We start from the raw sequence: 16356 nt of genomic DNA on the forward strand, positions 1-16356 counted from the left end.
ATATGAGTCTTGCTAAAAATGTTTTATGTCATCTAAATTGACCATGATTATCATAATTGTCGTACAAAAATTACTCTCACGTCAATCATTTATTTGTTCTTTGAGTTTAATCAGTTACAATCGTTTGTATGATTATTATTTACTGAATAAAATAAAATTGAATTGTACTTGGTAATGGTAACCCATCCGATAAATCACTCGCTAAACTATGCCGAACGATTAGAATATACATTATTTGATGAAATCCACTGCCAGTTTGTAAAAATGATTAAATCTACATGAAAATATTTTTTTTGGAAAAAATACTGGGTTGTATTTTGTTGCAATCCTTTGATATTTCCATAAAATTGCATAACAAGTTTTGAGTATGATTATACATCAAAATTATCAGAAATTAATTTTCGATAAGTAATTTTGAAATAAGCTAGGTTTTGAGTTGTCTTTGAGATGAAAAATACCATCTCCATCGAAAAATGGAAATTTTCTTTTTATAGAAGCGTATCCGAATACGCCCTCGATGACGTCAGTCATATGATTCGATCACTTCCTGATTCTGAAAATATCTGAAAATTTGTCAAGATTATCGCCGAAATTTCCTCTACAGACCCGCAGGTTGGCCGTTAAAATGTCGGATTTCGATAGTAATCCATTCGCTGATCCAGAGGCAGCAAATCCATTTGCCGTAAGTGTTATGAGAAACAACAGTCAGTGTGGTGGGAATGTGGGAATCACCACCACACACCGGACCGGGACGATCGAAAAGCCGAAAAGAAAAGTAACCTCGACCCCCATGAATGGACAAAATGACGGAACCGTAGGAATAATTCCGTAGGCTATTTGGTGTACAGGCATTAAATAAGATATACATTTAAAATAGCTATACAATTTTACGGTCATTACGGTTCCATACGAATAATAGTAATTTGGTTGAGAGTTGAAATGTTCGCACTTGTTGATTGAAGAGTAGTCAGTAACCTGTCTGTGGTTTAGTTTCACGATCGGATATTTTCACAAACCACAGTCAGGAATGGGAAGGTCATTTTTGTATGAAATCTTCGTCAGCCAATTTGACTGACGAGTAATTTGCCTGGCATTTCATTGTCTCTTAAGATATCCATCTAATTTTTGTTGTAATCGACGCACAACAGATTCGTAGTTTGTCTGATACCTATAACACCTCACCTGACGATCTTAATCCATGTGCAAATCGGCCGTAAAGTGAGAGTAAATTTCCGTAGAGTCAACAGCTGCCATTTTGAAAATTACTGGAGGTGCTGGCACCTGTGGACTGAGGCCAGGACAACAGCACAAACTAACAAAGCGAAACGACGAAATTGAAAAATATTAAGAAATCAACACTTATTCACATTTTTCTTTTACCAGAATTTATTATTTAAATATTAATTAAGGAAAACACGAAGATTTGAAATATAGGTTGGAAAACCATCAAAAATAAAAATTGTCGTTTCGTCTTGGAAGTTTTATATAAATCCTTGTAGGTCCCCTTGTCTTATCATGCCACATGTGCAATACAGAGAAATGGCGGCAAATGGCGAAATTTGTGGAGAAATTAATTAATTTCTCAAAATAATGTTGATTAATCACTCGAAACATGCATAAAATTGGATTATTTCGAAAGGTACCTGTGTAAGTTTGTGAAATAAGCCATTAATTGTGGACTGAAGTGGATAGAAAGTATATTTTTGAAGTGTTACTTTTTTCAACCGTGTTTTGGCCCTTGTCATCCCTAACGTTGGTATAAGCCCATCCGATTATAAAAGCTTACCACCAACGATTAGGTAACTAACTAATTGAAGAGTTGAGTGTGTATTTGTTAATTTCAAGTTCTGTTAGTTCTGGGGTTAAACACCAGCAGGGCAGGCAGTGAGATGTGCCGGCTTAGAGTAGTCTCAGTCGTTAGTCAAGTCTGGTCAAACTGACACGCGTAATGTAGATGGACATGTAGTAGAATTGGGTATATGTTCCTCGCGTTATTCTGATAAGGACCATCGGCATCATGGTACTATAGTAACAGAAGTATTCGAAAGACTGCAGTTCTAGGTCTCTAACTATTAGAGACACATACTGCAGTTAATGAAGGAAAAACCATGAAAAAACTACCAAAACCCAAATTAACACAGCGCAAATAATAATTCTGATGTGAACTTGTATTTGTAGGACCCAGCCGTACAGCAAGCAGCGAACGCTCAGAGAACAACCAGAACCAACAGTGGATTAGATGAATTTAACCCATTTGCAGCTGGAAATACAACGCGTCAGGTATGTATGAATTCATCTCCTCAGAGCTCGATGAATCCACTCTATTGACTTCACATCGGTCTCAAGTAATCATTCAAATAGAATATATCTAGACATTAGCTGAGACCACATGAGTGTTTTTGATCAAAAAACTTGACAAAAAAAGCATTGGACCAGGCTCATGCCGAATGAGTGTCAAATTATTTTGCATGAATTCTAACTGGTCCTAGTGGTGACTTGTCTCGCTTACCACAGCATTGTGTAGCCTAGTAACGTAGGAGGGATTTATATGCGAATACATTTTCTTATTAGCTATGGGCCAAATTTTGACTGGTGTGATCCGCGGGCCTGTTTGCCTTTTGCCAAATCATCCCCATGTGATCGCAGCTATGGGTTATAGAAAGATCCCTGCGATTATTAGATTTGTCAACACCGAGGATTCAGCATCCAACACTTTGAACCAACACCTTATCGTGACTCAAGAAAAGCCTTTCTTTTCATGTCAATTGATAGGACTATTATTAGATTTGTGCAATTTTCTTGGAATATTAGTACCGGTACATTACGTCTTAAACCTCTGGCCAAGTGTCAAGATTTTATTCAATACATGGTATTGTCACCTTCTTTCGCAATATCTGTTGATACAGGCCTGCAGAGTAATACCAGTATTGAGAATCTGGTATATACTACTACAAATAACTATCATTGCACAATACGACCATATATGTTTATAGATGTGTGGGATTCTAAATTATTCATTTAGCTTATCCTATATTTCACACACAGCTCAATAGAAGATCTATATAAGCCACCAGGGCTTAGCCACGATAAGCGTATATTCAGAAAGTGCGTATTATTTGCCGGTCATGAATGAAAATTGATTACAACCTAGAAAGACTCGCGTCTATAGGCTAATAAGTCACTTCATATTAAATGATGTGAATATATTTAGAAAAATCAATAGATTTTTAGTCGCCGTTGGCCTATGTTAAACATGTGTTAAACATTGTATCAGGCAAATAGAGAGCAGCAGCAATTAGGTCCAGCAGCTGTCATCAAACATGGATATACAGTCTTTTTATTGGGGTACCGGCAATGCTACTGCAGTAAGCAAAATTCCACCAGTATTCGCCAGTTTTGCTAGTGTACAATTTCTTCTTAAACTCAGTTGAAATCTAACGATAATTTCTTAAATTCTTTGTATGATGCACGAAAGTCATGCCACATTAAACTGTTTTTAAGATTATTCCTAGTGTATCTAGATGAGATGTAAGCCTTATTTTTGGTTCGGAAAACCGAATATTGAGATCGAAAAGTTGATTGACAATGAACTCCTTTTGATCGAATGCTTCTGGTATCTTAGCTCAGTGCCATCTGACGGGATACCTGGCGTGCCACTACCCGATTGAATTTTGCACAAGTTTGGACCGATAGGTGTGGAGAAAGTAGGGCAACTCGGGAGAGCTCACTTCCACTTACCTCGAAGATTTCTGTAGTCGACTCATCTGTTGCCGTGGCAACCCTTGTGCATTATCGGCAGCGATTTCATCGGTACGAGTTGCTGACATTTCACCGTGTCCATTCACCGCGTCGGCGCTTGTGGTGGCCATGAAATCTTATCTGTTTACTGTGGTTTTAAGAAACTTTGACCTCGTGACCTCTTTCAAATCGACGATTCGAGGCAGTTGGTCGTATTGTTAACGCGTTGTAGATTCGTCTGTTTCTACACATAAAAAGAACTGATACACGCCTTTTCTGGCATCCGTTGTCGAACGGCAAATATCTCGCCGGGTTTGATTGCTGATGGGAATATTCATTCGGCAGGCTGTGGAGCGACGAATTTGAATTTCAAATATTCCCTGAATTGTGCACATATGCTACCACCTCCATTTCTGTAGTGTACGCCGTGCGAGAGAGTGTATGCGTTACGAGTGACATTAGATGCGCAGTCACTGAAACCTGGTGTTCTCCGTTAAATGAGATGTCAGAGATAGAATATTATTTAAATTGATTGGATTAATATCGGTATATATATATATATATATATTATAAATCACTGACTGTAGCTGGCGTCGACGTATCTAACAATGGCGGACGGTGAGAAAAAATCAGTGCTGATGAACAAGAAACATAAAAACTTTGGTAGCAATGATCAGGTGGGTCAGTCTGTAAATACAAATTGTGAATGGGTTTATGACGTTAATATTTCATAATTAAAGATGGAGATAGGTTAAAGTGGTCAAGCCTCGACCCTGCTCGGAAAGGTCCTTAAATTGTTCCTGACGATATTGTCTTATTGTAAGAGGATGTTGTACAGAGTTTAGTAAAGGCTGAAACCTCTGATAATTCACGAAATACTGGGGTCGAATTTTACTAAAATGATTTAACTCCTAAATTGATTTAAGATGAACTGAATTAATGAAGAAATAAATTGATTAAAGAAGTACACCGTACCCAGGAGGTACGTCTTCCTTGTCTGATTTTTTGGGGGTACTGGTAGGTTTTTCAGCTGATAAAACTTTTTTCAGTATTCTTGATTATTTGCTATGTAAATACACGACTAATGCTACGACAGTATCTATATACACTGAGCACTGTGATCAGTCGATACAGTACTGTGTCATCTGTCCTCGAGTCGTGTGTTCTTACCATTGAAGAATATTCCCAGCTATATTAGAATTGAGTAACGTATGTACATCTGTTCAGTGGTAGCAGATTTTCTCATTTTCGCTGTGACTGTAGCTGCTGTGAATCTAAAGATAATAACATTCTATAGAGGTAACATCTAAGGCGAGACCAGGCGCCCGGTTTTACAAAAGTAGTCATTAAACAAATTATTGGTGTCAAAGGAACCAATGATTTCATCGTAACTAACATTGTGTGTTGCTGTATTAAATTGTGTGCGTCTAAATTCCTATTTTTAGGTGTGATGATGTTGTCACATATTATTGATATTTCAAATGTCTGTTTGGTTTTGTTCTTTTTTCTTGGTAAACACCATAATGTCATCGAGTCACACAAAGTTGATTTAGTAAGAATTCAAAATAACAAAAAGCGCTACGCACTGTAGTATGAATACCTACGTGTGATAATGAATCACTTTGATAATGTGATAATTCTTGATATATTTATGATAATTTCATTCAGTAAATTTTAATAATACGGCAATATAGAGTCGGGTGTTGTGGTAATGTTCATAATCCTACTGATCAGAGATGGATCAATAAAACGTGTTGTAGGTCTGTAGTCTGCAGGGCTGTTGTCGAAATTGACTCCGACATGTTAGCCATTCGCTGACTGACTCAATTACGTTAAACCAACTTCCTGCTTATTGTACATACAGTTATAGTAATAATACAGTGATTAATGATATTACTGTCGGTTATAACGTTCTCTGTCACCTATGATAACATTTGAAATTGATGATGACCTCAGATATTAATATGAGCAATGCTCTGTTCTCTCTGTAAATCCCTGTAAGTACAACTCTCTTGATTCCTTAAAAACTCCTGTTAACCCTTTATGGACGAAAGTGCTTAAGTTCTTTAGAAATAAGCAATAAGAAATGTTGCGTAAATCGGTACAGGTGGGACCAGGATTTTTTTACCAAATTTGGTGGTTACCGAATTAGAAACCGAGTTGAATTAGTAGTATAAGAAATTTCACCATTGAAATTTTGAAATATTGTCCTTTAAAACTCTATAAGACTCCTTGTATCCAGGAATGACCGATGTGTAGGAACCCTGAGTTTAAATCGAGCTGATTTGATGAATATTTGTACATGTACCTTTTTACCTGTATCTTTTTAATTTCTGCAATTATGATTTTTTTTGTTTGACAGACTGGTGGCGGAACTGTACCACCACCGGCTCAACCAACACCAGCGATGACGACTCCACAGACACAACCGGCTGTAATGATGCCCAGCGAAGCCCCACCTCCTTATACTCCTTCTGGAGCTCAGAGAGTCGACACAGAAAGTTTACAAAAGCAACAGGAGGTTTGTATATTTGAGTATGAAAATCCAACTAAGAATGAAATTTAAGTCAAAAATGTTTCGTAGCGCATTTAACTTTTTCATTTTAGTGTCGGATTTTTGTATCATGTTTATAATACGAACACGGTCTTAATCGAGAAAAAAATCTATTTGGCTTAATTTTTTTCTTTTGTCTTAGGAATTAGAAAGAAGAGCTCAAGAATTACAACGAAAAGAACAACAAATGCGAGATGCGCAGTCGGGCGGTACGTATGTGGTGATTCTGTTGTGATTTCAGTGCCTATAGGCCTTATATCTGATTGTCTCTGTACTTGTATTTATTAAATTTTTGTTTGTAATGTTTCAGTACGGACGAACAACTGGCCTCCATTACCGGCGAAATGCTGCTTTGGGCCGTGTTTTTATCAAGATTTTGCCATCGATATTCCATTAGAATTCCAGAGAGTTGTGAAATCATTGTATTATTTATGGATGTGTAAGTATATATTTGATATATTTGATACTTCTCTGTATTCAGGGAGGTTCTGGAACTCCTGGTCTTCAACAAAGGTCTGCCCTGTGATACTGGCCTAAAGAATATTTGAGCATCGATTTCTAAAAATTCAGTGTACATTGTATCATTCATGTATGTGTTTGCTTATTACACTCGGCCACCTGTTCCTCAGACGTGCATAGTAAAGTTGACTTGAGACTGATAAATTGTAGTTGGCATTCATTTTCATATTCAAACTCATGATGAAACACTCTTGAGTCTGTGATAATTTCAATGGGAAAAGACCGCATCTAAGGAAACTTTCGCTGACTTAATCTTCTATTCGTAGTGTGGGATCTTTTTATGTCATAGTAAAGAAACTCAAGTATTTATGTTCGGTTGTTTTTCAGTCTATAGTTGCGTGCTGATACTCAATGTTTTAGGCAGTTTAGCGTACTTCATTTCGAATTCTAGCGGTGGAGTAACGTTTGGTCTGTCCATATTATTCCTCGTCTTATTTACGCCTTGTTCGTTCGTCTGCTGGTATCGACCGGTCTATAAAGCATTCAGGTAGGTACTCATTCCACATGACTTGAGAAGTATAGGACTGAAAATATCGAATAGAATCCACTGAATCTTCAAACATATTTTAAACTAATGCAAATGGAAGTCTGCGTACGTATCTAACTATTGACTATTGTTTTTGTCTTTTTCAGGAGCGACAGTTCTGTGAATTTTTTCCTGTTTTTCTTCATATTTTTCTTCCAATTTTGCGTGAACGTAGTTCAAGCACTTGGGATCGATTCATTCGGCACTTGGTAAGTACCGTCGTGATATTATAATTAAGGCGAATCATCCAAACTCGCCGAGTTTTTCGAAAGAAAACTTCCGTGAAAATCTCAACATATTCAAATATTTCGAAATAACGTGCCGTTTTTTCAGCGGATTCATTAACGGTTTGCACGTGATCGCGACGCAGAAAAATTCCCAAGGTTATGGAGTTGGAGCGATTTTGTTAATTGTTGGAATCATGTTTGCCATATTGGCGTGTCTTGACATGTTGTTTTTGATCAAGGTGAAATGACAACAGGCGATATGAGAATCAACAGAAAACCCACATTATCTTCTTTTCTATTTCTCCAGTTCTGGTTTTTCGTTGTTATTTGTAGAATTTCTAACTCGTGGACAATATTTCGAATCATTGACCAACATTAAATGAAATTCAAAAGCTTTGGTAGTCTAGCTCGAAGTCACTATTTTTGAATCTCAATTAGTACTGTCAATTCAATTTACTAAGTATAAGTCGTCATTTGGATAAGTCGTCCCAGCTATGACGACTTAAACGAGTTTAACTGTGTCGATCATAAGGAATGAATTCAATTTCAGTTCAGTCGGGTTAGTTTTAAGTTTAGCAACGACGAACCAGTTCTGGTTGAGAATATTATTACCCACCATTTTGTTGTGTGAATCAGCGTGCGTCATTGTTTTATCCGTGTTTAGGATTATTGTGTTTTCAGTTGATATCGCGTTATTGAAAGCACTATTTTAGCCAATGCTCTGCAAAAAGCCAAGAATCTTGCCTGTATATTCCCTCATATGGTGATTTGGTCTATAAATGCACGCAACCATACAACGACCTAAAAGGCAATTCCATTGGAAAAATCGCCTAACTGTACATTAGATTTTCTTGTCTTTTTGTTGCACAGCGCGAATGTACATGATTGTCTGTAGACTGTGATTTCGTAGAATTATTTTTGATGATTTTTCAATCAGTAATCGAGCATTTTCTTCCAAATTCACACACATTAAGTCATAAGACAATTCCATCATGTTCCTTCGTAATCGTCCTGATTCTACCTTTTAGTTTCGATAATTTACTGTAATTGATTATTTGTCGTATTTGTTTAGCGGGTGGATTAATGGAATAAAAACAGTTGGTTATAATAAAGCAGTTGGGGCGATCATGCTCGTGATAGGAGGTTGCTTCACTATCGTGGCCGTCGGAAGCATTTTCTTCTTGATAAAGGTATGACGACCTCGACACGTCGTCGATCATTCTTCTCTCATTGCAGAATGGAATTGCCTTTTTCTCTTTAAATATAAATAAATTGGACATTTTCTATTGGAGAATTGGCACATGCTAGCCTTAGATGTCCATAATTCGGATCTTACAAATGCATATTTCCTGATTGCTTGATCTGGTTCTGGGTAATGCTTACTGCTATACTGCAATTTTGAGTTGAAAATTCTCTATCGAAATACTATGCCTTTCGATTTGACATGATCTTTAGTGGCTTTTCATTAGAATGTTTAATAGATGTATTTAGTTGATTTCCATTAATTTCAAGTATCCATACTAACAGCATGAAAAGGGCAATCCCATATTGGTGTTTCGATGTATCTTGTTGTTGTTTTGTGTTAAATATGAAGATAGTCCGATGCCTATGATAGTATTTCTCATGATATTTCCATATGTTTGGCTACTGTAACTTTATGGGATCAGAGTCTTCTTCATATTAGTCTTTCTGTGTTGTAATGTCTCTAGTTTTACTTGGATAAAGGTTTGTATATCTTCGATTTAAAATGATAGCCTTTGATAAGCAATGTTCATCAGTTTTGTAGTTTTAAGTGGATACTGATCCAAAGCTTTTGTCTGGTACAATGGCCTCCGCTCGATCAAACTTAAATAGTTTAATACTAATAAGAAATAAAAGAAAATAAGATTGATTTAATGATACATATACTAATTGCTTGTTTGTTTCAAGAAATATATATTTAAATCATTCATTGTAGGTTCATCGTATATACAGAAGCACCGGGGCTAGTTTCGACAAAGCCAAGCAGGAATTCCGACAAGGAGTGATGAGTAATGAACATGTACAGACTGGTGTATCGGACCTGGCTGCTGGAGCAGCTCGTAATGCTATGTCCGGTAATGCTGGCGGCAATCGCTATTAAATTCATCATCCATCTTAAATTCACACTCACACGACACAAGACAGTTTGTTATATCGAAGAATTATTAACTGAGTCTTGAATATGTGGGCGAAGTACAAGCCACAATGGGCAGTATAAGGCAGTGAGAGACTACGTTCATGTCTAACTGTATGTATCAACATATATTAGTTAAACATCAGTTGGAAAAGAAAAACATCCATGCATTCATTTACCATTCAAGCTGCTTCTTATTGTAAAATAAGGCCCGAGCAATGTTATGAACATAATCATACATATTTTTAATCCATCAATAGTAATTCTAGACATGTTTGGTTTATAAGGAATCGTCATATTCGCTTGTAAAATCCAGTGACTGTTAGCAGTATTAGTTTACTGTATTAATAGTTTCTATCATCGAAGCAATATTGATATAAATCATTATTACCATGATAATTTTATATTTTTAAGACATTTTCGTGAAAGCGTACGGTGAATGTTTGTTGTACATATTAGCTACGAACCTACGTGTAATATAATGTATCTTACAATTTACGCTTAAACAGTAGTGGGCACAGCCTTGAAAACAAATAACGTTAACAATTAGTGGAATCAGGAATTTCAGATTCAATCGATTTGATTTTCACTTCACTCTACACATTTTTATGTTTCATTCACTGTCAAAATTAGCCAGTTCTTTCGCTCCCAGCAGGAAACTGAGCTGGTTGGTCGTTCATAAATGACCCTCAGTAGACATACTACAGTAGACTCTGCCTTAGTCGGTAGCATTAGGACTGTAAATATTTTGCTGAATTGAGAATGGGGGAAATAGAATGTTTATCTGAATGGATTTGTATGAAAATACACCGACTTGAGTAGTTTACTGGAAGAACCGGTACCGAGTAAGGAAGAATTTACTGTATGCGCATGATCTCAATGATTTGTAATGAATATAAAGTTGTTATTTTCACCACCACCCTGCCTCGACTGTGTCGGTTTAGTTTAAAGGTTGGTATCATATTTTTCTCTCTGATTGTAGCAAACGGTAACTAGAGAGAGAGAGAGAAAGGAACGGGGACTGATCTCGCGCGAGTGTCCACCAACGTACGATGGATGTTCACTTATTAACACACACACAACACACACAAAATAGCGTTTGTTCGTTTGTATTCGTTTGATAGAAATGTTGAGTAAGTGAAGACTTCAAAATGGACACAGTTTGAATTGCTTTATTCTGTAGCATGGTACGAGTGGTCGGTTGATCATTGTCAAAAGTAAATGTTTATGGCATCGCGGACATTGGCAGAAATTTTAGGTTATATCTTAATGCTTGTCCTATGAAAATAAGAGTTTTTGATTTGTTCTGCCTGTGCCTGATGATGAAAATTGGTTAAATCTTAAAATTATTCGCACCATTTTGATTGATATATTGACTTGTGAAACATACCATCTGCACTTGTGGTCCAACTGGTGGGAAAGCTGGTGAATGGTTGATTGTGGTTTTAGCTACCGGTATCATGTATTTTTACGTTAAGTGAAAATATGAAAGCAAAGATGTACGTACAGTGGTACTGCTGTACATGATGCTTAAATGTTCTAAGTTATCCTCAATAACTCAGTAGCTTTGTAGCACATCCCTCCTTGCCCTAGTGTAGTTGTTGTTGGCTAGTTGTTACACTTTTTCAAGAAGGAGGAATTATATAAGCAATATCTATGATTCAGAAAATATGATTTCAAATAGTATGATGAAGGTTGAATGTGCCATGTTATTGCTCGTAAATTGCTAATGCTTACATAATAATGTATCATATATATATATATATATATATATATATATGTAAAAAGACCTGAGTACATTGGTCTATCGCTAGTCAGTTGATGCAGCAGTCATTGATTTAACTACTATCATCGATAGATGCGCAATCATGTAATTGCTTTATAGAATGTATTATTGATCACAAGATGCATAAGCTGTATTATAGAAGGTAATAGATATAATGTACTGGTATGTATACTAAACACCTTGTAATATCCGGTAATATCTATACACTGTAGTTTCATTGTACATTTATCAGCTATAACCAGTATATTCATATAAACTAAATAAGAAATTTCGTCGGTCGGTGATTCACGATTTTATGATCTCTCATTCATAAATCGGACGAATTAAGACATTCTTCAGTTTGAATACATGTAGAGCCTTGACCTAATGAATCTTGCTTATCGCAAAAGCGAAGATATTAAGTATTAGTGTGTAACTGAGTTAGAAGCCTTTGCATCAAAGAGTGTAGCTAGCTAGCTGATATATCAATACTAGGTATTTTGGAAAAACCGTGTATGTGCCATTTGTGGTAAAATTCGAAGATATAATGAAGCCAAAAGTTTTAATCGCTTTAGATAAGAGTATGCTGGTTCTGGTTATGTCGAAAGTGTGCCTTTCATCATCTTTAACTTTAACTTTTGAGTCAAATTGAACCGTGCTGAATATCGGTGTATCGAACCATCTTGAAATAAAGGCTGCAGTTGCTCGTATGTGATAGATGTTTATTGTGTTATTTACGTGTGTACTTAATGAATAATGATATGAACACAACAAACACCGTCCATCCGTTATGTGTGTAGGATGGCTGTGTATATATTTGAGTTGTAAAAACGCTATCGCAATCATTCCTTTCTGTAAACAAATAAACAACAAAAAAAGACGCAAGAACAATAACAGTGTGTGTTGTAGTGTGCATGCAGTTAATTGTGCTGGTAAGGCAGGTTTCGATTGGTCCCTACCAATTCTGGTTTATTTCGATCGGAATATGCTCTACGTATTCCAGAAAAGTACCGGTATATCGTGTAAACCTTACAGAAAGCTGTGTAGAGTTTGAAATCTGGAATTGTGCTATCCATTCTATCAAAACAAACCTGCCTCTAAGGCTGACTGGACCTCGCTGGAAGGGCTGTCTAACGGTAAAGTTTGATACTCCTGGATGTTAGTATCACCACGATCAAGTGCGGTCGAGTCATGCTATTCTGATTATTGATAGTTAATGTTATAGATACGACGAGAACTGGTGACAATATGTATATTCGTAGTGTATATATAGATATATGATTATTGAAGACTGGTTATTTTTTCGTTGCGTGGCCAAAAACTGAAAAAAAGCTTCATTTGTTAGTCATTCGTTTATTTCTAGTTTGCTAAAATTTCTGTTTGAATGATAGATTCTTAAATGCAGTAATTGAGTTTCGCCAACTATTTGAACCGTCACAAAACCGAGATCTTGATTGTAATACCGTAGACTCTCATCGGGCAGATGAAGCCGAGATCAAGAGTTCAATACTTAATACCATCATCGTACCTCTCAATTCTTGAGTCTACTGTAATATAACTTCAGGTCCGATAGATTTAACTATGTCCAGCATATGGTATTAAGTTTGTTTGTGAAACAATCAAAATAAACTATAGTCTATTGATTCTAGGTCTAAATGGCTGCATTTGTGACGGTGAATTCAATGTAATCAGTTATTAAGTTATTTTTCTGTACAGATCGTGTCAGTGTATGATATTCTAACTATTATGAAAACCTGTCATCACTTGAATATTGTGATTCATATACACATGTTTAATATCGTTTCCTCTTGAAAGAATAAATAATCTGTATAATTATCAAATAATTCATTTGTCTTAAATGGTTTCTCATACAGATTTAGTTATGACTGTGGTATGCCAGTTCAGTCAGCCAAGGATTTGTCCATATCAAGAGCCAAGAGGTTTAAATCACGAAGTAACACTGTGGGAATAGACCCTTCCAGGCCATACTCACATATATCCCGGCTTATAGACAAGTAACAAGCACATGAGGGGCAGGCAATGCATTGGTATAGCTTTTTAGCCAACCAATGCCGAGGACTTTGCTTCCTGGAGTATACCTCAAATTTAAACATATGACAATGATTGATTTCCTCTCCTCGCCGAGACGATTTTTTTAAGCTCTTAAGAAAGACAATTTTTAGAGTTTCCGTAATCCAATTGGCAGAACAGACAATACAAGAATGAAAAAACAAATCTGAATTCAATTTATAAGTTTTTTTAATTATTACGACCAGTACTTTATACAGGATTTATCAATTTACTTCTGTGCCTTTCTCATCTGTTGGATCACACTTTGCATTTCTTCTCTCTTCTTCTTTCCTCTCAAATGTGTTCCCAACTAAAATGATAAAAAAAAGTTTGCTAGGCTATACAATTACAAATTCTCTTGTGCTTAATACGAGCAAGTCGGAACCCTACGACAGTCTCAGGGTCATGACATGACAATTCATAGAATACAATGACTTACTCTTTTCTTGACGAATTTCAGAGCTCGCTTATCTCGGGAAACTCGAAGCAACTCGATACATCTTCGTTCGTATGGAGCGAAACCAACAATTTCACGTACGAGATCTCTGATGAATTTATTGTGTTTCGTCAATCTCTGAATGGTAAATAAAATAGATACACGGTGTAAATAAAATATCTTTAGATATATCGAGTGTAATAGAACCATCAGTAAATCAAATGAACCACGACTTTCTGTAAATATTTAGATTTTGTGACACTTACCCCCTTCCTTCTTGAAGGTCTTGTCTTAGTGGTATTTTTTGTCACCTTGTGGCCTTTTTCCAGACCAACTGCCATCTGGTAGCGAACTGCCATTTTGATACTGAAACGGATAAAAACAGAGGATGTAGGCTTCATATATTCACTTGGATCAGGAGCAACAATTTCATTTTCATCAGCCCAAATATCTTTTATTCTAAGGCTTAAAGGATAAATCTATGGTTAAATGAAACGAATGAATGAATGTCATAATGTATCATCTTGTTTCGTGACTTAAAATATTCGGATTATTGCATCAAAAAGCGATATAAAATCATCGATAATACTCACGATAGGCGATCCGAGATTATAACCGGAAAAGGAAGTCGCAAATTTCTGAAAACAGACTTGCCGTCACCGAAAACAATTCAATACAAATACATACTGCATTTTGTGGAATTACAATACTGTAGATAAAAACTCCATTCTAATCATCATACTTGATACATAAGCATTTTTTCTCATGAATTTATATATAGTGGATTTAAGTCTTATTTCACTACATGTTGGGATTAAGAGAAGGGTGACTCCGAGACTTCCGATTGGAGCCCTACCTTAATCTTCATAGTACTGTGGAGCCGGCGCAAATTTAGAAAATTTTCTTGTAGCCTAAATTATTTCCCTGGAAAAAATATAAAAAGTGGATGGATTACGCATACCTTAACAGAGTTCGGGGGACGAATGACAGGAATTCAATCCCTCGTAACAACCTAGAAGAACAACTGGCAAAACTGCAGCGACCCGCGAGCAGCAGTCTCCTCAGTGCGGCTGCTACAGAAACGACATCATCATCTAATAATTCGACGTAAGAAGAATCATGTCTACCTAACGACTACGTCCCCCAAGTGCAGCAAAAATGAAGCAACCAGTTCTATGATTACTGAAAGACCCCTATCCCATTTTTTCAAAAAAGGCCCACTTGTTTTCTTGTCTATTCTACCATATGATGGCAATAATTGGGTCCAATCCGTAATTCTCTGGAGCGTACGTTACTACCAGAATACTCTCTACCTACTCTGGAACTTGCTAAACTCCTGATATTTTCTATCCATAGTCAATATTCTGGTCAAGATTGTTAAGATAACTGAAGTAACTCTGGCATATTCCATTTTTGACAATGATTTTCAGAAGATACATGTTTAAAAAGTTGAATCGCAGCAAGACGAGACCTGCCCTCTTACAACTGAATCATTCATCTTCCTCAAAAGCCGCTATTAGGGATAAAACCACTGTTTTCAATAATGATAAGCAGACAATCGATCTGACTAATCAGGAAAAGAATACTTACACGGTTTGGATTTATGTACAACGATATCATCTAAAGAATTCGATGAAATATTTCGAAAATGTTAAATGAAAAATGTTTCCAATTACAGAATCAAAATGCTCTACCAAGAAAAATCGGAAACACGAACCAGTTATCAATGGCTTCATTTATCGCTAAGAAACCGGGTCAAACTTTTGAATCTTCACAGACCAAGTCAAAACCAGTCGCAACTGTGCAGCCATGCTGGTATGTCTTCGAATCGAATAAAAGATGGTTGAAATAATTTCGGTTGTTGATAGATTTATTCATCAAAAATTTAAGTCGAAGTACAAAACATTTTGGACTCGGTGGAGACCTGTAAGGACGGGGTCACACCTGACAATGGTCCCTAGAGAGAGTCGAAAGTGTGTCTTTTGATTTTAATTCTTGATAGATAAATCATCAACATTTTGAATTTCTAGATCTCCAAGTCTTGAATGAACGGGCTATTCTACTATTCCAATCATTATTTTTCAAAATTTGTCCTATTTCCAGTAAAACAAAGTCATCATCATATTATAAACCACCCGGTCAGAAGATAGCGTCTAATTCGTCGCGGACACCCGTCAATCAAGATTCATCGCTGATGAGCAAGAATTCGAGTTTACTGTTCGGATTAGACGATGCTTTTGACAGCGATGACGATGACTTTCTGTTCACTTCGAGTACGAAGAAAATTGACGAAGAAGGTATAATACAGTAACTTAGTTGTATGATTTGAATATTTCGATCAATAATTTTATAGTTATCAATAATTT

At 36.3% G+C, this 16356-nt stretch overlaps 2 protein-coding genes across 3 annotated transcripts; one reads left to right on the top strand and one right to left on the bottom strand.

Moving 5' to 3' along the window:
- The first annotated feature begins 540 nt into the window (after positions 1 to 540).
- Positions 541 to 13305, top strand: LOC141905603 (secretory carrier-associated membrane protein 2-like). 2 transcript variants are annotated; one of them, XM_074794539.1, is made up of 9 exons: positions 541 to 682; positions 2179 to 2280; positions 6101 to 6259; positions 6435 to 6501; positions 6603 to 6731; positions 7139 to 7298; positions 7445 to 7546; positions 7671 to 7803; positions 9522 to 13305. In XM_074794539.1, the coding sequence occupies exons 1-9, from the start codon at positions 626 to 628 to the stop codon at positions 9684 to 9686; spliced, it is 1074 nt and encodes a 357-aa protein (XP_074650640.1). In that variant the 5' UTR covers positions 541 to 625; the 3' UTR covers positions 9687 to 13305. The 2 variants fall into 2 exon arrangements, with proteins under 2 accessions (XP_074650640.1, XP_074650641.1); XM_074794540.1 differs by lacking the exon at positions 7671 to 7803 and adding an exon at positions 8637 to 8754.
- A 420-nt stretch (positions 13306 to 13725) lies between these two features.
- Positions 13726 to 14623, bottom strand: LOC141905949 (large ribosomal subunit protein eL36-like). The gene is made up of 4 exons (XM_074795076.1): positions 14584 to 14623; positions 14257 to 14356; positions 13994 to 14128; positions 13726 to 13864 (listed from the first exon to the last, which is right to left on the bottom strand). The coding sequence occupies exons 2-4, from the start codon at positions 14347 to 14349 to the stop codon at positions 13784 to 13786; spliced, it is 309 nt and encodes a 102-aa protein (XP_074651177.1). The 5' UTR covers positions 14350 to 14356; positions 14584 to 14623; the 3' UTR covers positions 13726 to 13783.
- Positions 14624 to 16356: the final 1733 nt, after the last annotated feature.

The sequence above is a fragment of the Tubulanus polymorphus genome, chromosome 5, assembly GCF_964204645.1.
Source record: "Tubulanus polymorphus chromosome 5, tnTubPoly1.2, whole genome shotgun sequence".
Lineage (NCBI taxonomy): Eukaryota > Metazoa > Nemertea > Palaeonemertea > Tubulaniformes > Tubulanidae > Tubulanus > Tubulanus polymorphus.

Excerpts from the sequence above, each read along its gene's own strand:
- LOC141905603 (XM_074794539.1), top strand. The coding sequence starts at position 626 with ATGTCGGATTTCGATAGTAATCCATTCGCTGATCCAGAGGCAGCAAAT. Across the intron at positions 2,281-6,100 it reads CTGGAAATACAACGCGTCAG|ACTGGTGGCGGAACTGTACC; the intron begins GTATGTATGAAT and ends TTTGTTTGACAG. Across the intron at positions 6,502-6,602 it reads GCGAGATGCGCAGTCGGGCG|TACGGACGAACAACTGGCCT; the intron begins GTACGTATGTGG and ends GTAATGTTTCAG.
- LOC141905949 (XM_074795076.1), bottom strand. The coding sequence starts at position 14,349 with ATGGCAGTTCGCTACCAGATGGCAGTTGGTCTGGAAAAAGGCCACAAG. Across the intron at positions 14,129-14,256 it reads GACCTTCAAGAAGGAAGGGG|AGATTGACGAAACACAATAA; the intron begins GTAAGTGTCACA and ends TTTACCATTCAG. Across the intron at positions 13,865-13,993 it reads TGAAATTCGTCAAGAAAAGA|TTGGGAACACATTTGAGAGG; the intron begins GTAAGTCATTGT and ends TTATCATTTTAG.